This window comes from Varroa jacobsoni, unplaced genomic scaffold (assembly GCF_002532875.2).
Source record: "Varroa jacobsoni isolate VJ856 unplaced genomic scaffold, vjacob_1.0 contig03811, whole genome shotgun sequence".
Classification (NCBI taxonomy): domain Eukaryota; kingdom Metazoa; phylum Arthropoda; class Arachnida; order Mesostigmata; family Varroidae; genus Varroa; species Varroa jacobsoni.
This window is the reverse complement of record NW_019215096.1, coordinates 1-23,879: the sequence shown is the minus strand read 5'-3', so window position 1 is coordinate 23,879 and position 23,879 is coordinate 1. Positions and strand designations below refer to the sequence as shown.

Here is a 23,879-nt window from a genome sequence, read left to right as displayed (position 1 = left end):
ACAGGCAAGGGATGGTAATTTTCAGTTCTGAAGATTGCAAGCAAAGCTGAGTACGGAACCTCAGCAAAAGTTGCAAAAAGTTTTCACCATCGACTGCCGCAACTATTTGTTCAAAAGAAAATCTACCTAACTTAATACCTCGTGTAGTTACTTACTTTCGAGCACGAATGCGTTTCCCAGATCGGTTTTATAGCACGACGACGTTGTGTTTAAGTCCAAGTATTTTTGTATAACCCATTGATACATCCCGTTCAAACAATGTCGACTCAAACAGCAGCATGTGGGTGCTACACGATTCCTCCACTAAACAAACCCATCCTCAACACGGCCGGCAATTCGTCGTGTGGCGAGACGCTGCGTGGCCTCATTGGGTATTCCAGACAGGCCTTAAAAAGGAACGAGGCAGTATGTTAACACTCATGGTTACTATAGACTGTTTTATTATACCGATATTACTACTCCGCTAAAAATGATTGCCAGATTAAAAGTCAACTGTTACGATTTACTATCTTTTATAAGCAGCTATGAAAAAGCGTGTTCACAATATACGTGGATTTATGTAGTTCATCTCTACGAAGTTACAAATCTCTATGCTTCAAATTACAAGCGGTTAGAATTTTCGGTGCTACTAGTTTACCGAATAACGGGTCTATGACGTAATGTTTACAATTGTTATTAAATTTGTAAGTGAAAAACAATTTGTGTGTGTCCAACTAAATTACAATCGTACACTTCACTGATTCAAAGTGTCCGACGCCACTATCTATTTCGCCAGATATAAGTTTTCTGCTACCAAAACATACACGTAGTTCTCCTTTCGAACACCCGATATTGCTGGTCGGTGTAGCTACGGCCTTAAAGTCGCGTTTCAAAAAAATAGTACTGTTTGTATCGTTCGCAGGTTTGCTACGGGGATCCGGACGGGCAGGATCTGTCGGATGATGTCAAAACGGCGGAATTAGCTGCTAGCGACGGCGGACGGGACCCGGAAACTAACAGTTTTGGGACCAATCTTGCCGTGCCACGTCATAGCGAGGTTATCGGCGAAAAAGGTAACAGCAACATGAGCCTATTCATACTAGTGTATCTATGAATGACGCACATTCTGTATGCGTTAATTTTAACGTCGACTGAAGCGTAGCGTATTCACGACTTGAATGAGAGACGTATGCAACGACTCACTGCAGTGACCCCAAGCATGTGTTCATTTTTTAACTAGAGTCTATTGGTACTGACATGTGAAAATTGCTTTCGAGGTCATTTTCATGTAATTTGTATCAGCAACACAGGAGAAGAACGCAGAAGTTGCGTAAATGATAAAGTTCAATAGAGCTTGGTGGACCATTAGCTGTCAAGGGGTCGCTCTGACTTTCTGCGAGAGTGAGGTAAACATTTTTGTTGTGCTCATGTGGCATTGGGTTTGACGATGCCTTTACTACTCCGTTTCTGAAAAACCTATTTCCATTAAGTATGTACACTGTCTTGCCATGCGTGGTACAATGCTCACTGTTGCCACTACAAACTTCGTTGTTTTGTATTGGTCTCGTTTCGACCGTTTGAGAATGACCTTTTGGATTGATGAAGGCTGATGAGGCAGTGCTAATGCGTTTGCCTACTAAGCTTCAATGAAGCAGTCTGAGTTCGAAACTGAGTGTAGTCATACAATCTTTCGTTCTGAAAGAAGCCAGCCGTATCGGCAGTACCAGGCATAAAAGCTTAAATTATGTATTTAGAGTTAGCATGGTCAGAGAGCAGCAAAAGTCAAACCCGCTACTGTCCAATCTTGCTTACCGAGCATTTAAGATTTGACCTTCATTGGATAAAGTCAAAAATATGCCATTGTCTTAACTCCAACGGGGTTTAGAACCGAGGACATTTGCCACGTACAGATATGACAGTATCCTACCTTCCGTCCACTTCTGATAATGTAATAACAGCCACATGGACATTGGATCGTTTTTCTGAGTTGAACGGTTTGTACTAAACTGGTTGCACCAAATGGAACAAGCACTCTCCTAGTGAACTCATTGGATGGATGGTGGTTAGAAATTATGTAACGATATTAGAATAGTCAGTAATAGAAGTAATAAAAATCAACACTGCCGAAATAAATAGGCCGGATAAAACCGCTCAGATCCAGCGGTATCCCTGAGCGTATATATAAAAATTACGGTCACCTCGCTATCATTACTGTTACAAACAACTTTGCCACTTCCAGTTCGCGGTATCTGATAGTAGTCGTACAATCGATTTGATCAGACTGTTGTCCAGTTCACACGAAATGCGAACTAAAAATTATAAATCTATCGGGCTTTGATGTTAACGCTGTAATAAATTTTCTCAACATTTTCACTGCTCGTTAGGCTCTTGCAGAGCCTTACGTCTTAGGACAATTGTAGCTTAACAAAAATGTATAGTGATAATTTTAGCTTTCTTCCATATTGTTCTATTCTAGCAGTGCTGCCAATCACATCAGAGCTGCACAGGTTATTACCTGCATAAAGTGTCGACTTTGTGCCCTTTAAGTGGCTATCTTCATATGTCTGAATCGAGTTGCCAAGCGTCCAGTAGATTGATTTTGCCGATCTTTTGGAGGATGCACACTCATTCAAGTAAGCAGCTATTAAATAACGCTCGAGGGGAAGAGGGGAGGTGAACTTTGGGGCACCTCATTGAAATACCATCGTGAGCAAAACCTGAACCGTGTGTTTTCGTCTCGCCCCTTCCTGCTACAAAGGTCTCCAGTGTTTTACCCTGATTTAATCTTTTTCGCATAGCCATTAAGCTCTTGTCAAGAAGCGTTGTCGGACGCAGAATCAACACGACTTGCGGAGTTCAAGGCCAGTGGGTCAAGCTTCAGCTTTTAACTAACTCAGCTGACACAAATGCGAAAAGAAGAGCTACGCTCACTTGATCATAACAACCGAGACGAAAGGGAAGGACGATAACTAGAGGCTTACCATACGCAAACAAAAAATAACTCGAGACCGTGTGCAGTCGGTTGTCCTCGCGTGTACCTTTGTTAGATGAGTGTGTATCGTGGATGTGTTAGACGAAGGGCATTCATTAGAGAATCTATTTTAGCTTGCTGTAACAGACGTGAAAAGATTGATTGCTAAGTGTTAAGGGGTAAAAGACAGTGTGCTAGCATAGAATGTTACCTGTTAAGAGCCTAAACTTAACTCTATATTTTACCACGTAATAACTCAGGCTCCGACTGCTATAAAGGTTCCGACTTTGCTAAGGCGCACTTTCCACAAAAGATCCAGGTGCGTCCGGTGTCAGTTACGTATAGGTGTTTCAGCCGCTTCATTTAGCTGACCGGTCTACGAATGAGCATTGCCAGAAGTAGCAATAGAACTTGAGAACGATCATACTTGCATGTAGACAATGGACGAAACAATAAAACAGAGATCTAGGACAAACGCTGTAACCGACTGTATCGTCCCTGGTTTTTGTTGGAATGGTGGAATCACGGAATGGCGCGCGATATATCTTATCTAATAACATTGTTTGCTAACAACGGATGCTCGATAAGCACTTAGATCTTTGTTTAACACTGTATAGTTATTACGATAAGATGATATGAGAGCGCCATGCACGTTCAGATTTTACTGCGTGCTTTCCAGCACCAATATGCATCTCTCTTTTGTGATGCATTTGTCCACGTTGCGAAAATCTATTGATGTATTAATTTTCGTCGCCTACGTCACAAATACCGCTATCCAAGCAGAGTACGCGCATGACGACACACTTCGTATCTTCAAAAGACACATAGATCGCAACTTCAAAATACGAATGTATTTAAAACGCTTACTTCACCTAGGAGATACAGGTTTGCTCAGCTAGACGGCGGCAGATAATTTGCAGCGGTTTACTAAATCTCTGGGAAAAGTACCGTCACTGCCGATTAACAGTTTTCGTGCTGTTTTTTTTAACTGGTATATTTTATGCTAACAATAGCCTTAAAGTAAGAAGATAAATATTGTTCAATTCAAGAGAAGTTGATAAAGAAAAATACTCAACTAAGCATATATTCATGCACATATAACCACTAGGCGTCTGAAGTCCATTAAGCGGTTTACTAATTGTAAGGGATGTTCGTATGTAAGTACGTAAAATGGGGTTCGTAATTGTACAGGTACTAGTCGGACGGTTTTTCCCTGTTGTAAAAGGAAGATTGGACCTGCCGTTTTGGCCGTATGGTAATCTTATAAGGATTTTAGAGAGAGCGCTTGAAAGGAAGTAAGATCTTCAGAGAGACCTCGCATTGTCGGTGATTACTCCCCAGTTGTTATTATCGTATTGGTGTTCACTACAAACAGTGTGTGTTATTTAAAGCCTAGGGCTGAGCCTACATCTAAGTTTATTTAATGGACACGGCTGCCGTGTCCATTATGTCTAGTTACAGAGTGCGCCTCATTATTCAAGGCTTGTATATCTCGGCAAAGCCCAGTATAATATTGTAAATTAGACAATTAAAAAAACTCGCGTTTCTATAACAAAAACAGATTTAAATATAGTTGATACGTTTCATATATTTAAATGTAACCCCTTACTATTATAATGATTATGATTGTTGTTTCAAGAGTTAATACAAACATCTTTCACGGAAATGAACAGTTTATTCAAATGGCGTAAAACCATCTGGCAGTAATATTCTTGGCCTCTTGCTTTGCCAAGTACTTTCATAATAGGAAATCTTTATAACGGCGTACCAGGCGAAAAGGTGTGTATAAGGGTTCTGACTGCTAACTGATTGATCCGTATTATATTTTTTATACACTCCAACTGTTTTTCTACCGCAATTGCGTCCTATAACCTATTGGTATCGTATCAAATAAAACTATCTCCGTAGGTTTCATTCACGCGCCTCAATGAGACTGAAAAAAAGTGCTCAGTCAGTGATCTATTCCTAACTTACAGCAAATAAACTGACTTTTCCCTGCTGCAGAGTCTTACGTTTACAAACATATACATGTTTGTAAACGCCTACAATTAGCGCCTGCAGAGATTTTTTGGCAGATAACAGCACAGTCTTCAATGCAAGGATGATCCTAAAAAAGTGTTTTTCAGATAGATTCACCGAAACATTGACTTACTCAGCTATACTACCGAGACAAAATAAAAATCATAATTTAGCTTGAGAGCTCATTTGTGTAAATCTGCTAACTGGTGACATGGATCTGTATTGCGCGAGTGTCCAGATGCAAAATACATACGATAAACGTACAGAATCGATGTCTTTCGTCGAATCAAAGATCCTTTCCCTAGTCTGCGACCTTTTTGGGCTTTTCTCGTTATTGCCGTTTGAAATCAAGGAACGTGTAAACGTGGCCACATCAAATCCCACCAAATACAACAAAAAGCAGTACAGTTTTTGTTGTGTACCTTACAAGTGTTTACGAATACAAAGAGCACATGTATTGCGGTAAACTGTGACCCTTTAAAAGATGGTCTTAGACCATCTTTTAGAGGATCACACTGCGACTAGTTGACTGAGTCTCGTGTCAAGCTCCAATGTCGTTGAAGAGCATAGCTATTTCTACGGCTTAAAAATGTATTTTAGAAGCCAAAAATAACGTTGCGTACTTAGCTAAATACGCTGTCTTGATACCTTTCGCTAAGCTCTCAGTGGTCATAGGATGGCCAAGAGCACCTGTTTATCAAAACCAGTATGTTGGGCACAGGATGTTACTCGTTTGTACCTGGTTAGATGTATATCAGACAATACAAGGAGCGGCATCCCAGAATTCCTGATGTGTTTTTAAAATTCTCATTTTGAAGTAAGTTGAACGAAATCGAAAGAGATCAACTAGTACATATTAGCACGATTTCTTTATGCAGTCTCGTTAATACAATTAGTCGAACGAGTAAAACTTGAGGCTCTCTGCGAACCTTGGCAGCTCCTCAACGAAATTCGTTTTTCTTGAATGGTGCCATTTAACCGTCTTCTAAACTAAATCAGCTTCCAAATTGTGTTGCAGCGCTCAGTAGATAACAGGAAGCTCGGTCAGCTTCCAGTCTTCTTCAGTGTTACCAGTATATAACAATGCCTAAATTGGCAAAAACTTCGCTATTGTGCCAACAAGGTTTCTTACATCTCACAAAATTGTTTTTTATTTTTAGGAGAAACACATGATCTTTTTGTTCACGGCTAAAAAAGTCTTGCTTAGCAATGCGAAAGGTTAATCAACGAAGGGGCACATATTGATAAAACGTATCTAAGGAGACATATTCGATTTTAGCGTATCATCCTGTGAAACGAGCGTGGAGTGTCAATTGGAGCGTCGACGTGAAGGATAATGAAAGCCGATTACCAACGCCGGAGCCGCCGGGTGTTCAACAGGGGACATTGCCTGCATTAGGACATGCCACTCCCGGCGGAGGCCACGGGAACATTGGAGGCGGCCATGGCAGCGTCGCTGGTCATGGCGAAGGCAACCTCGATGATGGGTACCACCATCGTACGGCTAAGTAAATACATTTTTTTTATATAGCAGAGTCGACTGTATTGCAAAAATTTGATATAAGGGATCCACGCAAAAAAAAACAGTTTTTGCAGACTAAATTAGACAGTAATGGTCTGGCGAAACGTCCCAAATCAGAGCTTTGAAACGATGTATTATCAATATCAACTTACTTCCATGGCGTTTTGAAATTCAGTCGCTGTTATCGACATTAGGCGAAATTCTCGTCCTCTATCGCCATGTCACCTAACGTTGTTGTCGGGGTTTGGTTGCTTTTAATAGATTAGCAGTCAAACACACTTCGCTTATGTGGTCTCTCCATAAAAAGACCCTTATATAACTGGGGTCCCAGTATACATATATAGGCCTTCCTGGAATTATTAATTGATATGTATCCGACCGACCGAGTAACATGCTGCCTCATTGTACAGAATCGCAGATTTGCCAGTGCTGATTGGTCCGTTGTATTGCCACGTTGAACTTAGGGCAACTGTGAGAATGAATCAACTATTTTTAATCAAGCGATGTTTGACAACCTCCAAGGCCAGCCTTTAGTTCTAGTATATCTGCGTAAGGAAGTCCTTACTTTTCCGTGACGTGGACGTTTGAAAATATAGGACATCAACAATAGCCAACAATATTATCGTCTAGTTTATGATACGGCTTGGAAACTTCTTCCATTTTTATCGCGATTCAAATATCCCCGTGCAATTCGGTATTTTGTTCATGTTGCCGTAGCTTAATTTCGGCTACCGTCATAGCATAAATTTGCTTCTGTTGAGAAGCAGGAGAGCCTAGATAGGACAACGTTTGTGAGAACTGGATTGTTCTACGATAATGTTTCAAATATTATTCTAGCAACAGTTGGCCTGCTTTGTCGTAATAACAATAAGCCTAAGCTGATATTGGAATGACTTCTCTAACTAGGAGTTGATGAGTGCCTGTCGTTTTAATGCTATCATCGAAAAAATTTCGTTCATTAAGGGTATAGCTACCTTATTCGAGGTGCGAAGATGCAATAAATTTCTTCCTTTATGCTTTATACACACGTAAAATCGTCGTAAACGGACTTGACTTCAAAGGATTTAATTGTATATCCGCAAAACCATAACTGCGCAAACTCCAATATTCTTCCACAACGATATAATTCGAGTGCGGAGCATGAATATGCCGGGTACTGTTAACTCATTGAGCGTAGCTGAAAAGCTTTACGTCCGAATAGAAGCTTTATTTTGCAACGAAAGTTGCCCTGAAACAGAAAACGAGTTAGTTAGGGACAGGAAAGGAGTTTCTATAAGGAGTACATACAAACGGCTAGGCTGTCCTTTACCTCGTCCTTCTGCACCATTTACAATATGCAAGGGAAAAAGAGAATAAGCTTTTACTCAAACCAGTTAACAGCTAGAATTATCTTTTGCCTGTTCTCAGCTTCAACGAATCATTGTAAGCAAGAATTGTGGTACTCTAACATACATTGAATTTCTGCTATCAGTCTGATTCAATCGTGTCACAAGTAACAAAACTTCGATTGACCCTGAACGCCGGCTAAAAAACTTGTTGAAGTGCGTTTGTAAAAACATCATTCTAGCACAGTCTATTTCGACGAATGATCACGGCCCTCTAATACGGAAGAAAGCTTGCTTACGTTAGCCTGCAGACTGACCCCCAAAATAGTGTAGACACGTTATTTTAGGGTCTATTTAGATGAACTGTTGGTCTGTTATTACACTATCGGAACATCATGCTTATAAATGCGACGTCCTGTACGTGTCGAAAGAGCAAGGTACGTCGCACTTTAAGCTTTTCTGGCATGCAATTATGTAGTATAACGATAGTCGTGTCGAAAGTACTTCAATAAAAATCACGATGAGATTCGATTGGTGCTAAATTAGAAGAGATAGTTTCAATATCGGGGATTTTAAGGGCACCTTTGCAGGGTCGATGGACAAACGCACGTAGAAAAAAATCATGACTACCCCCCATTTGGTTTGGACAGGCAATAATCACCCTATTTTTATCATTCACTATTAAAATGTAATTATTCGTTTTGTATGTTTGTTTTAGACCATCTTTACGTTGTCTTTTCGTTAGGTAACTCTTTTCCTTGTTCTGTTACCGGTGAATTTCGTTATTGTCTGTTTTATTCTGCATTTGTTCACTCGTTCGGTTCACGTACATTCAATTTGCAGAAAATACCTGAGCTCAATGCTAAGCACGATCTACTGTGTTTTCCTTGTCTGTATGGGTTCAACATTCTGCGCCACCGAGAGCGTCCTCGAAAAGCGCCACGAGCATGGGGTGAGTTTTTGCCGTTAACGCTGCCGCTGCTATCTGTCGAGTAGCAGCAGCAGCAGCAGCAGCAGCAAATATGGTGAACGGGCAATCGTTATCTACCAATGTGCGCCGGCATACACTAAAAGAGAAGGCGGGATCTGCATGTCGCTATGCACGCACGAGTGTTAGGTAAAGGGTTGCAGACAGAGAACGAGCTTCAGTGAAAAATGGTGACTGAAAAAAGAAGGACAGAGGAAGACACAAAGAATGGGGGAGTTGGTTAGGCCAGCGCGCGTCAGCGTACCGCCGAACGTGGAGCTAAATTTAAGTGAGACTGGCTAGAGTCAAGCCCTTCTTTATTCCCTAGGATCCTCCTGTGAAAACTCAATAACCTGATATCGGCCACCTCACATACAAGAAAGAAGGCGCAAGATAGGGAGAGACTTAGGAGGCAACGAGAAGCGGGCAAAGGGGGCAGAGCGGAGCGTGACCTAACGCCATGGCAGAAGTGTCGTCGTTAGAATGTACGAAGAAAGTGGATGGGACCGTGCGCTAGAAAAAAAATTAGGCTACACTGAAAAGACACGGCCTGCTACTGTCGACGTCCTTGTGGTAGACGGTAGGCAAATGCGTTGGTCGGCGGATGTATTAAGAAAGCCAGTGTATACATCCAGAGTCTGGAAAGACAGAAAAGATGGGATGAGCAGGCTGGAAAGGGGGAGAAGAAAGACGTATTGACAAGACAGCTATTCACAGCAAATAGTGGCTGAAACGAGGGCTTTCTTGGCTACACCAACCCTCAATAGAATTTGGCCACTCTGAAAATACCAGTCCGTTGAGCGCTATACTAAAAAGAAACCGTTCCAACTGCAGATACCGCTAGTAGGTATCTACTGTAACTTTTCTGCTTGCATGACGTGTGTAGGCATGAGGCAATCTATTTCTGTCGAGTTTTGAAAGCCCGTCGTTTTGCTTAATGCCAACCCCGAAGCTAATGGTTGCCACTTACGCTATATTCTTTTTCTATTATTATCTAGTCTTTGTCACTCGTTGCTGTTGTGTGATGTAACTGGAAATATCTAATGATGTAGAATTCTCCACACTCCTATATTATGCATTTCAACGATTAGTCTACTTCGTCAGTATGTTGCTAATTACATGTCGAGCATCGGTACAATCCCGTATTCCCGCAGTGTTTCATAAACCTAAATAGGATTAGATAAACTTTGTCTAAAGACCTAATTTAGAGGGCGGAATTTTTAGCGATTCACATTTTAAACTGACTGTCGTTGTGGAGGCGTCATACGTCCTCTCGTATCTCAGAATTAACAGATTTCAGGATGATGAATACACAGGAATCTCCGTAAAGTTCCACACAGTAAACCTACTTACTAAGATGCATTCTAAAAATGCCACTGCATATTGTCAGCGTCTAAAAAATGCACATCTTTTGTCTTCGCAGAAAAACGTAGGTAGACGTGCTCAGCTGTCTCTCGTGGTGAATGCCGAGGATGGATCACTCGATATGGAAAATCTCTAATATGTCTAATTTCATTTTTGTCGTTCTAGGAAAGGAATCACTCGGTGAAAATCTTCAGTATTCTCGTTTCCCTTATTGGAATAGGCTGGCTGTTTGCTCTGCACATTGACATTTTATGGTACAAGAACTCCGCCAGTAGACAGGTTGGTTGATTGATCAGTATACGGTGAATGTGGAAATTGCTGTTTTAATCAGCTCTGACGTGTCAGCTGAATCATCCGTTCGACGGGGTATTGTCTAAGGGGTAAATAGACAGCGTTACTGAACACAATCAAATACTGTGCTGCAGATAGAAAAGTTCTCAAGATAAAATTGTTCGATCTTCTTGTTATGCCCGGTCGCACGTCGTGCGATAGGGCCAATGACTACAATGAAAGTCTTGAGTGATCTTATTAGTTAGTATGCCGTTTAACCTAACCATATGTCGTCGTATTGGTAAGGTACGATCTCGAACAAGGCCAAGTCAGGGGAATCTTTATATGCACTCGACAGCGAGTGTATTTAAACAGCAAGCAAAACGGAATCTTCAGCCTCAGCTATGGTTTCTCGAGGGACGCCACAGCGGTAGCTTTTACCTTAAAGGCGGAATGGTTGGTAAGTGCATGGTTCTAAATCCTTACTCATTCGATAAAGGCGATTAATCTATGCTAAAGTAGCTGGCTGGTAGTAGACGTTGAGGTTTACCCAACGTTACTGACTGAGAAAACGTAAATTGCCGTTTTCATATATTCGTTAAATTTAGGTCATAACTAAATTGTAAATATGAATTGCATCTAAATGGCGAAATGTAAAAGCGCATCCAACGTCGACCGTCATCCTCATTCTGCAACAGGTTCCTAGGGTCGTATATGGTAGATGGCGTGGGTTACAGATCGGGCTACGTTCGACACATGCCGTTGAACTCAATCAAAGACAAACAGAATCGCCCAAAGTCTCGTTAAGGTCTATTTAGACGTCGCTTAGCGACATTACCTATGTAGTTTATTCCAAAACAATATGTCCACTGTAATTTAACTAGACCATTCTTTTTTCATAATACAGTGACTGGTGCCAGTTATTTGAGTGTACTGCATAACAACTCATTACGTTACGTATTCGGAAGGACCTTAGTGAAGACGTCGAATTTTTTTTAGCAGGACGAAGCACCTGTATACCATCATCTTGACGTAGGAGCAGGTCTTTCGGACAGATGGGTCGGACAAAAAGGTACTACTCTGTTCAGCCCCCAAACTTATCGCCAGTGGATCTTTCTTGTGAGGACACCTTAAATCTAAAATCTAGGCCAAAACTGATCACTTCGAAAGGATTACACATTTGCTGCACTTTGCAAACCAGTAACCCATCGGTAGCCATTAGGTAGGAAATCATTTTTAACACGCGCGGCAAGGAAAAAATCAAAAAAAGCAAAAGAGCATAGATACTCTTTTGCAATTTATATGTTATATGTGAATAAAATTAGCTAGCAGTAGCTAACTGCAATTTCTTTTGAAAATTCGCGCTTTATTTCGAAACTGCTTTGTCCTTCTTGAAATACAATTTGAATTTTTTTGCTGTAAATCCTCAAGTGATCCGGCTGCAATTATGTTTGCCGGCGGAACCCACTGTATTAAACGCGAGTTATGTTCTCTCGGTGCTACTAAGTTAACTGTACTGAACATTAACTTATTGACGCTAAAAGAACATATAGTAACTATATATATTGGTAGCGTTGTCTATCAGATATCATTCGACGATATATCCTTTCTTCTTTGAAAGTTCTGTTGAAGTCGAGTAGATATGCAGCGTATTGCTCGTAAACGGAACCTCATATGTAGAAGATAAACAAGCATTTGTTTATCTATATATAGCACACCATATATATACGTATATATATCAACGGTGTTTATGTTAGTTGCGGTGATTATATGACATTTATGTGCTGGGCGATATTAACGATGCAACGCATCCGTTCAGCCCTCCATATCAGCCGTTATCACCAGAACATCTGCGATGTCTTTCTCCTCGTTCAACTGCTTACGCCTTTCTTATCCAAGTCTCACCAATATGCCTGTGTTGAATTTCAATGAGACAAGAACCAATTGTCGACAAGGTCAATCAGACATCGGACTTTTTGCAGACTGAAGAACTTCGACCCCTTCTGAAAAAAAGATTTTTCTACTTTGACTCCACGTTGCCGCCGCTGCTGCGTCAGCCTATTCCCTTTAGTCCCATATCTTAAGCAGGCGATTTATTATCTTTAGCTGAATGCCACGTCTTATGCAGATCGCCACCCCCGCAGCCCCTGACGTTCCTGTTATCAGATTAGCTCTATTTCATAACTCCAGAGGGAGCCAGCCCTCATACGAGCAGCTCGTCTTGGCGCGATTCAACACGAAAATAAAGGCGTTCAGCAACCAAACTGAACCTCAATTTAATTACGAGAACAAGGCATAAAGGAATATAGGGTCAGCGACACGAATACCCGCTAACAGCTAGAATTGTAAAACTAGGTTGGCGCAAGCCACTGTGGAGTAAGTCAAAGATAAATCAGTAACGAGACTAGAAAATAACTGATGGAAACTAACAAAAAATGGACTGAAAATACAAGTAGTTATCTAGTATACCATGCAAGAAAACATTACATTGAACTAGCCATAAACGAGGAAAGCTATTGACGGCCATAGTTTCATCGATAGTATTTCAGTTGCCTAAAATTTGTTTAATAGCAAGATAGTACTGCATAATTCTCGCGCAATAGTACATGTCCTTTATAGTACTACGACGCTTTCTGTGTTGTTCAAATGAGAAAGAAAGTCATCTAGGCTTCTCAGAGGGCTGAATCCAAATCAAAACAAGATGGCCTCTGATCAGTTGCTCGCATACAATCATAAAGAGAGAATGTTACTTGCATATCTACAACGTCATCGACTTTACTGCGGCTGTCTTTACTTTCAGCCATTGTTATCTTCGTCAAAAAGCCATCGCGTCTATTGCAGTTGAGTGATACCGTAGGGAATTCATCTTGTTCAATGTTCTTCGGTCGAGAGCGATCCATCGATCGATTAGACAAACAGCGACGCTAGCATTAATGACGATCGGATCTTTCTCAGATTTCTGATCATGCAGCCGAATTTTTGCCTATTTGCATTCTTAATGTTGAAGTTCAATGCCATGTCCACTGGCCGGTTTTGCTCATCGCCTTCTTTATGCGATACGACCCTGTTGTACTGTAACTGTAGTTGAATAGATGGAACATTGGCCCGTGTTACCTGTTTCATTATTGAATATTAATTTATTGTCCGTTACATGAGAATATTTATTTCAAGACATGCATTCAAGTCTCAAACATGTATTTGGTTTCTGTGTATGTGGCCTGCGATTTTAAGGACTAAAGGACGCAAAAATTAAGTACGCACCAATGTCTGGAAGTTTTAAAGGGAACATGCTTTTGCTTGACCTGTCTAAATGTTTTTGATCCCGTTCGCCTCCGTTTCCAGTCGATTTTGAGTACCTTCGTCTCTTCTTTAATTTAGGCGATAGGATAAATGCTAGATGCTAAATTCTTTGGCTCCTACTGGTCTTATTTCAGGACCTTGAATTACCTACCGTTAATTATCTAATTCTTGGATAATAGTAGGCAGTCATTTTCTTTGTAGCTCATTGTACGTTTTTAACAGCTCCGTTCGCTATCGTGAGTAATGCAAATGAATAGTAGTACTTTATACATTATTCGAAGTCAAGTGTTAAAGAAAAAGCTCATCCAAAGAAGTAATACGGGCTTTGTACAAAAAACAACGCATTTCAAATATGAAACATACCAACGATACGTTGAAAGTAACATCAGTGATTCCTATCACTGGATCCGATAGTTTTGTCCTTACTATCGAAGGCTCTACTTCGAAACAAGGAGGCCTTTTGTCTTCTTTGCTCAAAGGGCATTTTTGTTTGACCGATTATCGGCTCTGTGCGATGAGTCCTCTTTAATGAAGGTCTCAGTAGTAGAGATATGGAATCTTTTACATGCAACGGACGTGCCGTACGTCTTCGCACGTATAATAGACAGGTATAGTTTTCGTATTGAAATGGCTAGCTTACCGGCGGACATCTTCACCGTTCGTCATACATATAATCACCATTATCAGGTTGTTACATAGAACCTAATTTGGAGAAAAGTCGAATACTTACGGGTGCCTAGATAAAAAAAGAACTAGCAGACACCGAATAGTTTTTCATAGATAGGTAGATTTTTGTGTTTCGCTGAGTATGAGTGAACTCACCGGCTTCTATAACTAGCAGTGCTTCTTGCTGCTATTATTTCTGCTTCGATTAAACGAATTGTCTCGGTGATTGGATGCCCTTTATCGCAGAAAATACGTAAAAATATCGAATTGAGAGAACCGATATACCGGTTATCTACAGAACAATGAGATGAACAGGCTTGTCCGTGGATAGACTGAGTACATTGTTTTTAATTAAAATGATACAACGCCAAAACGTCGATTTTTAATATCATATAGCCTATTCTTTGACGCACTAAAATCATGGAATATACGAATTAATTCCTGTTTCACACATATACATAGTGTATACATTATCCGTTTGATTCGTCTATAGGAACGATGGCCGGTCACGTGCAAGAGTATTAACATTTTTACCGTTTGTATATAATTGGCTCATTTAGTCTGGCATAGACACTGACCTATGTCTGTTTCAACAGCTGTTAACTTAAAAGTCTTCTGGCTTTTTTGAGATCTTCATCGAAAGCACGCTTTTTTTTCTGTACGATTAGGGAACGATACTTGTAGAACTTCGCATGTTGAAGTCGTAGTTTTAAGTACCCAGATTACATGACGCTGTATTCAAGTTGGAAGCTCTATCAACACCTCTGAAATATGCGCAATCGATCTATATGTGACAATACATCACCTAAGAGTACCAAACACTTTAAATGCACTGGTACTTTTAGCTAGGTTTGTCTACGTCGACTTTTTCGAAGTACAGCTCTGTGTCGTGACGATTTATTGAAACACCTTGTTTCGAGCTTGTGCTAAACTTTAAAGAAAAGGATCAGTGTATTACGCCTGGCCCAAACACAACCCTATCAGCGAAGCCGGTCTCATAGGCTGAGTTAGAATCAAAATGAATAATCTGGTATATACATTGACGGAAGAGAGACGGCAAGATTTTCTAGTGTCAAGAGCTCGCAACCATTTACCTCATACAACTGTCACCGCTATAAGTGAAATTGTTCCCAATCCAAATTAGGATTTTAACTATATTAATACCCCCAGCAGAATGTCATTTGTCAAAATGACTATTGACTACCTTGATAACTGTTGTTAATTTTGTTCATGCATCATAATAATTATTACTATTTATACACACATATATATATGTATATAATTGTACACATAAGAACTGATGCACCTGCCGAGCGTACAGCATTAGTACGAGTACAAAGCTTCTCTATACATATCCCGCTCAAATAGCCCCCGTGCCTTACGGTTCCGGATCGTAGCGACAGCTAGGAATTATGATTAATTACTATTGCTTAACAATTTGTCCGCAGGAGGCCTCCAGACACAAATAAACAGTCAATGCCTTATGTCCTTTCAGTATTTTGTTTCTGCCACCTGATTAACGAAGGTCTTCAGCTCGAACAGTACATTCAGCTGGTCTGTACAGACGGTGCACATACGAATAATGTTCTTGGAGTCGTCTTCCACGTGCTGCGACCCATTTATGCATTTTATCAACTCTTCATGGCCTTCAAGTACTCCAATGTATGTGTTCACAGAACGAACTCTTATTATATGGACATATATATATATATATAGCGGATATTAACGCTTAGATTTTGATGTATGTGATTCTCAAAAGAGGACAATGAGCAACGTAAAACTGACTAATATAAAATGATTGAATACTCCTCAGCAATCTTCGCTAATCGAAAAATTTTCAGATCGATAGCTCTACTGTGTGTGCATAAGTTGTTAAGATCTTTTTTACCGGTTCTTATAACTCGTCGTTATTCAGCTGGGCATTTAGTGAAACACGTGTTCACTGTTGAAAGTTTCAAAGATCAAGGAACGTTCCGAAAGCCGCTCTTCACTCTAATTCGTGCTGACGCATGTTTCCGATTTCGGAGGAAGCGGATCGCATGTTTCGGTTTTCTACCAGTGACCCAAGATGCATAAAAGGCAATATTGACAAGCACGTCTAACTGTGATTAATATTATAAAATTAGATGTATGTGCCATTTTGCTTTCGCCTTTTTGTTTACCGATATTGAGGCGCATTCCTGATACTGGTGCTGATCTAGCGTATTAGATACTTTTGTTTTTTTAGCATTTACAGCCAGACAGCGCGTAAAAACAAATGAAGAGAAATATTTCTTCAATATTTTCATGGCGTTTCAAGCGTCATAATCACGGTTTGCACTGAGCCGGCGAAATGATTGCCAGTAAAGTATCATACCATGTTAAAATCCACCCATCTTTTACGTAAACACATAGTGTTGTAACACGAGGGCTAATTTTATGTTTTTGTGAACTTCCTGAGTTTCCCGGCTACGAATCAGCGTTACCTGAAATCGAAAGCATCAGTTCGCAGCCTCTAACACGTCAAATACCATAAGTTATTACTGCATAAGGCACCCGCCCAATGGCCTGAACGTAACTGGACCGTATAAAATATTTGTCGTTTCGTCGGTATGACAATTCGAACAGTGTATTTACTTAATCCTTGCCGTCATACGTAAGATGCTAGCTGTTTTGAGTACGTGTAATGCTGATAGAGCTTCAGTCCCGCCACGGTGATGGGGCTACCTTTGTTGAGATTCGCAGCGTTCTCTGACTATCTAACCAAATGTCTGGAAAAGCGGACAGAATCGGAGCATTTTCTTTTTTCGATAAAGCTTACAGAAATCAGAGAATATTAAAATAAGTAACATTTCGTGTCGGATATTCAACTTCTACATAGTACATAAACACATTGCGTACACTGGTATTGTAAGCGATTAATTCCTGTCGTTTTCTATTTCCACAAGGCATCCTAAACTAGTTATCCTGCTGTGAAAATAAACGTCCTTTTGCAGATTGTCATCAACCACTCCAGGCATATTGCGCGGTTTGGGGCAATGCATCTGATTGCTACGTCGCTCTACTTTTGGTTTTTCTCAATAGTCGAAGAATACAAGCACGCTGAGCACGATTCTTCTGAAATGAGCCGCGGTCATCTTCTCAGTCATCACGGTAACGACTCACTTGTTGTTAGCCTGGTTACCGCTGTCAGCGAAGCCATTCATGGGTGAGTCCATCTCTTCTCCCTATTAAAAACTTTCCATATATCTGAAGCACAGTTAATAGTCACTGTTTTTTCTACAATTTTTGTTCTTTATAACGTTACCCCATCACAATGAAATTAATTGTAGGTCAATAAGGCTGCCCACCACTTTGATACTTGCAGTTCAGCTCAATTTATATATGAATCCATAAGCAAGCTGTTTGATAGCATCGAAAAATGTCAATATCGACTCTGTTATATAAATGTGTTACGGGTCCCGCTAAGAGCCGTTCCGCAAGCACACCCGTATTTACAGATATCTTTCCTGTCTAAATCTTACTTCATTCTGGCGTTGTGGGGATATCTTGCAGATATTTATAAATTGGTTGGCGTTTTATGACCATGGTGGTTATGGTAATCGTGGCGGTAGCAACATATAGCTATTTGTTGATTAGCGATTTTTATGTATCTGTTCGTTTTGTTCGAAGACCACCATGTGGACGTATCCATATCTTCTTCGGGCGAAGCAGCGTTACGTTTTGAATGCGTTCATTTTAGTACAGCTTGATGTCAAATTTATCATGGCCTTATATTGGGCTCCTATGTGCAGAAGCCGTAAAGTTATCATGTTGCCCTCTCTTTTTGGCCATTGGCGCGTCAGAAACCATCTATCGAAAAAGCTATATACATCACCGCGTACACTTCCCGTTACCCCACATATTAACGTTGACTTCCGGTTTACACTTATGTATGTGTCTAAACACGAGAATTAACACATCATCAGAATTTCTGGGCTGTCTTTTAGTATTGCTGCCGTAGTCGGTGCCTGTCGATGTTACCCTTCTGATATTTCAAATAAGGACAATTTTATGGACGTAATAAATATCTAATGAATATATTCAGCGCATAAATCAATTGATCTAACGCTGTCTTCAAACAGACAGTTCGAGCCCAGTTTCAAAATGAATAATAGTGTAGTTTCTTGTTGTACTTGATAAAATTGCTACATACATTATAAATCCTTGTGGTGAAAAATAATTTTCTCTCAAGGCTGATTTAAAAAATGGACGAACTGCTTTCTCATACTATTGATACACTTTGACCGTCATCAATACGATCTGCAATTGCTTCTGTTAACCGTTATAATTCGTTAATTTTGCACCACTGGAATAAAGTTTAGCTACTTGGTTTTGCCGTTATTACCGTCTCATCCCATTAAATTTAAAAATTGAAGAAAAAAATCCCATTTGAAAAAAAAAATTGAAAAGACATTGTGATGCTATTTGTTTTATTTGTTGTTTAGCTAGAAGGCAAGAGTTTCGGCTAGGGTATCAGCAATTAGGCTGGACTGTCCTGATACGTAAACGTTCCGACCGTTTTTGTCATGACTAGCAAATTTGTCTATTTTTTTGTGTACTATTTTACCGTCATGTCGACGACCAAAACGATGATTACGTCAATGATAGTAGCAATAGCATGAAAACGCAACTAGTATATTTCAGTAGATTTTGTGTTCGGTTGCCTGTTGTGTCATCTAACCTATTTTTGCGTATATAATAAACCGATGATTGACTGATGTGGCGGGTTCTACAGCACGTCCCTGGTAGATTCAATTTACACAATAATTTCAGTTTATTTCAAAGATTACGTTGAGAGAAAGCGTCACTTCTATACAGTTACTTACTAATGTACTATTGACAGTAATTTAAGATGCGTAGCTACGCTTAGGAAATTTCGATCTATTTTCAATCGTATAAACAGCCATATATGACCGACTAATCGACAGTAGCACGTATTCTGGTGCACCCTATACACAAAGTACTAATGTTGGACATGTAGGTCCACGTATCTCATCCACATCATAAAACTACGTAAAATCATTTTTCATCTTCCAACGATTAGTTGCGTAAGCTACCTTTTTGAAACGTAGATGAAAGCATTTAAGGATATTTAAGCTCAAAAGATCCGAACGGACCGAAACGAACGTTTTCCTGAATCGTTCGTCCGAAGCGTTACCTCTACCTGTGCCACGATATAGCCAGAACTAGCTCGTTTAAACCCATGCAGTCTTGAGTTTTGCTGTCGGGCCTCACCATGTTCATTAAATTGGGGAAACGATCATTCGGCTTGAAGGCGACAAGGTTGGGCATTTAAACGGATAATATATATGATTGCATAATGCGCTTTGTGCGTGTGTTACCGTCTTATGCTTTAAAAATGGACACGTAACAAAAACAAGCACTGTAACTTATCATACAATAATTTTAAGTCAGGTTAACTTGCTCGTCTTGGTTACGCTACCCCGTCTTTGAAACAGGAGCAATTCGTTGTCAAATCACACCAGCTATACGCCGACCCACCATGCGGTGAGTCAGCGTGAGGAACGTGCCGTACACTCGGGGCATGATACGCGCCACGATACTGGCGGAAATTCAGGACACCACGGCAAAGATCATCATGGTTCGAATATCACGGGCTTTTTACAGCCATTTACTGTTGAATACAACATTATCCTAGCCGGCGTCTGGTTTATCGTTTGGCAGAACATCGGAAGAGGTTTGTGACCAGCGTTAGATTTATGTTAAGCGAAAGGTTCAAGTGCCTAAGTTTCTGATGGATCACAGAAAGCTGATCATACCAGCTAGCGTACAATGATAGGACATAATATCTTTGTAACAAAAAACTTTGCTACAACATATGCTTAGTGTGTGTATATATATATAATTATTCAGTTGTCTGTACCTTTTGATTTAATACTTTGACGCGGCATGAATGCGGTATAATTTACATAATGTGTATTCTGTCGAATTTCCGGTGAGCAGGTCCTGAAATTCAGATACGACGTGAATCAATCTGTACAACGGGTCAGGACGCCCGCTATCAAAGCAATCTTGTCGTAAGCGCCGATTGCCATGCATCAAATAAAGGCCTATTTGCCGGTCTCTTCTTACTTCTCGTATCGGTGGTAGCTCTTGTCATTGCCCAGGTTCGTTAGCTACGTTTCAAGTACTCGCCCGCAACTATAGCCAAAGAACCAAAACAGATTATATCAAATATATATAGATATATGTACTTGCTAAAAGTTTGTTCCAAGAAGCATGTAAACATACTTGCAGCCATGACGGAAATAGTGCGTCGTTATCAGAATTTGAGCGTAAATCAGACCCATTATCCAGAAGCTCTAGCAAAATTAAAAGCTTTGTTCTTTGTTTGAAGCTGGCGATTTACATGTATCATTATATCGTCAATTTTCATTGGATTCTCAAAAAATTCAAAAAAGATCTTTCTGACGTATACTAAAACATTTTAAATAGGATTTAAAATTAAAAGCTTCGAAAATCTATGGCTAAACTGCTATTGCTGATTACATATTCTTGACAGAGAAGTTAGCATTTTTGAAAGGAGAGTGTTTTTTACGTGGTTGTCCAAACAGACTAAAATCGGTTATAGTTTTTTAGATTTTTTTACACCTTTTAGACCATTTTGAGCGCTCGATTTTTTGGGACAACGATCTAGAATTGAATCTTCCTGTATTTTTATCCACGGCGTATTTGGATAGCCTTATGCGCACGAATGCTGTTGTTTGCCAATTAAAGAACAACTATTATGGAAGCGTCTAGCGAGTCGTTTGCGCGAATAGACATGATTGCCAAAAATACTTTTAGTTTGTGCAAAAAAATCCTTGACATATCAATTTTGTCCTTAAAAATAAGATATAAGATCAAATCCCAACTTAGTCGGTGCAACTTAGTTCGTTTATATATATATATATAAATGGTATGTTAGCTGCGATATTGATATGCGCCCTGTTTATATATATAAGAGATATAATCTGTTTAATATGAAAGGCTGAAGTTTACTTTGGCCGAATGTACTTATCCATTCACAAGTCGCTTTGGGTATCATGCACGTAGTCATCCGCTACCCAGAAGCACACGCTTAGCTCACCCATCCCCCAGCTTAACCCCTGGTAGACAACTCACGGAAATTTACAGGAGGCCCAACGTTCCAACGAGGGTTCCCCGCAGGTCGTGCTGGTGCAGGAACGTTTTCGGCGTGCGGAGCTAATGATATTCCTGGTACAAGACAACATTCTCGTGATTGTCGCTTTACTGGCGGTCTGTTGGGCGTACTGGCAAATACGGACGCTTGACTTCAGCGTGCACCCAATCACGCTGCTTGACGACGTACTCCTCTACGTACCTCTACCGTTCTTCTTTCTCTACTTCTTCATGTCGTAAGTACTCGTTCAGCTAGAGATATACATACGATTTTCTTGGATGGGAAATGTCTGCCGGATCCTCATACAAGCTAGCTTGGAAGAAAAAATTCGTCGACTGAATGTAAACTAGCTAAGTTGAATACGAAAATTACCAAGAAATCTGCTTTCCACGTATGGAAACTAAAATAAAAAAAATATACGGCAAAAAATTATTTTCAGGTAGACTGTCTAAAATTAGATCACGCATCCTACCGATACTTTTTGTGACCTATACAACCCATAACTTTCCAAATTGTTTTTGCGATGTTGTTGGTTAGTGCATAGAACAAATAAGGCCTAGCGCACAGTTCGGGAGAAGCCGACTTATTTGAACGGAGGTATCTCGAAGTACGTAAACGAAAGGTGCTGAGGTTTAGATAAGAACCCCAATAGGCACCGAAGCTGGATTGTCGTTGTTCCAAGGAGATCCTTATACGGCATTTAAAGATAATAAATTCTAAAATAATTATATCTCACAAGTATGATTATAATTTGTTCGTTCAAGGATGATAGCTGACGTCTACTCACAGAAACTGTCGCGAGTCAGTAGTAACGTTATCACCGTAATACAGGTCGTGGTAAGTTCTCAAAAAATTTCCTTTTCGTAAACTTTAACCCTCAAATTTTTTTCAATCTTGCTAACCTAAAGTTCGCCAAAGAATACCGATAAGTAGCGATTGAAAGCAAGACAGAACAAGTTTGTCGAAATTGCAGGCTGTTAGCTGAATAATTATAGGCGGTATATTTGTGTTTTTCTTAGGCGCTATAAAGGTAAGCAAGGCCTTGGAAATATGCACATAGAACGGCTTCACAAAATATCTCATTTCGTATATAGAGAACCCCTTCAAAGAACCGTATCAGTGCGTTACTCCAGCCGTCTATTCAGATAATACGAGATTCGTATACGCCATTACGGAGGGCTTGCAGGGTGGAATCTGTAACCTCCAATCGGCTGGGCCCCCAGCGCGAAATAAGGTGTGTTTCTGCGAGGTTTTGAATTCAAACTATCTCACGTGTCTTCAGGCTTCGTAGACAAACGCGCGCCACCATATTGATCTTAACGAGCGTTTAGATAAACATCTTTTCCCTACCCATTTGCTTTTCATTTTCAGCTTCAAACACTCTTTCTGTCGGACGGTTTGCGACGGTGTAGTAACCAACGGAGGCATCAGTTTCTGAAACCTGGCCGTGAACTGGTTACCTTTCTCATCATCTGTAATATTACCATGTGGGTAACCACCACATTTAAAACAGACACCCAACACGAAAGTGAAAGCGCTGAGTTAATCTTCGGAAAGAGTGTAAGTCTACTTTGCGTGGCAAAGCACCTGGAGTTGGAGAATTATATAACGACTGATCCTTGCTCAAAATCCGAAAACCATGTACTACTGTTCATCATGATAGATCTATTGTTATGTTCCAGAAAGGACTATCTCTTTACCAAGAATAGCGGATAAGGTGCGCTAAGGTAAACAGTTCGTTAAGGATGCCTTGCCCTGCATATTCGGCTCGAGCTTAAGGGAGTGTCATAGTGTTTGATATGTGCAATGTTAATTCCTTCGCTCTCAGGAGATATCGTACAGGATCATTTAGGGCTACAAGTAGCAATCACAAGCAACAAAGTGAAATTTAGTTCTGGTGTTGCAACTGTATTATTTACTCGAATATTAATTTTGCTTTCAGTGTTGGATCCTAATTAAACACGCCACCCTTCCACTAATGCTGTTCTACCGTTTTCATTCATCTGTTTGCCTCTCGGATATCTGGAAATCCGCCTATGAGACAGGCGAGTAAGCGGGGACTCGGTGTTTTCGATAGCAGACACAGGTAGCGGAGAAAACTCAGCAACACGGCGCACTTCTGTGATAGCTAAGTTTCCGGCTTCTACCCAAGTTCCACGCAACGTTCGTGCCTGTTAGATTTGCGAAGGACTACTATGTTGGTCAGCGACAGTTTGGCCTGTAATAACCGTGACAAGGGTTCTCATTGATCATCCTATATATATATATATATAGGATATATATATATATATATAGGATATATATATATATATATATATATATATAGGATA

The 23,879-nt window shown here is 40.2% G+C and overlaps 1 protein-coding gene across 1 annotated transcript; it reads left to right on the top strand.

Annotated features, from left to right (window-relative positions):
* Positions 1–901: 901 nt before the first annotated feature.
* Positions 902–23,864, top strand: LOC111272909 (proton channel OtopLc; the record flags this gene model as incomplete). Its single annotated transcript, XM_022854574.2, is given in 13 exon segments — positions 902–1,052; positions 6,249–6,477; positions 8,660–8,768; positions 10,314–10,427; positions 10,725–10,878; positions 15,880–16,046; positions 17,360–17,571; positions 19,865–20,103; positions 20,370–20,533; positions 21,543–21,784; positions 22,314–22,386; positions 22,921–23,109; positions 23,492–23,864. Coding segments are annotated over 13 exon segments (2,154 nt in total), but the record flags the coding sequence as incomplete, so codon positions are not given.
* Between the last annotated feature and the right edge of the window lie 15 nt (positions 23,865–23,879).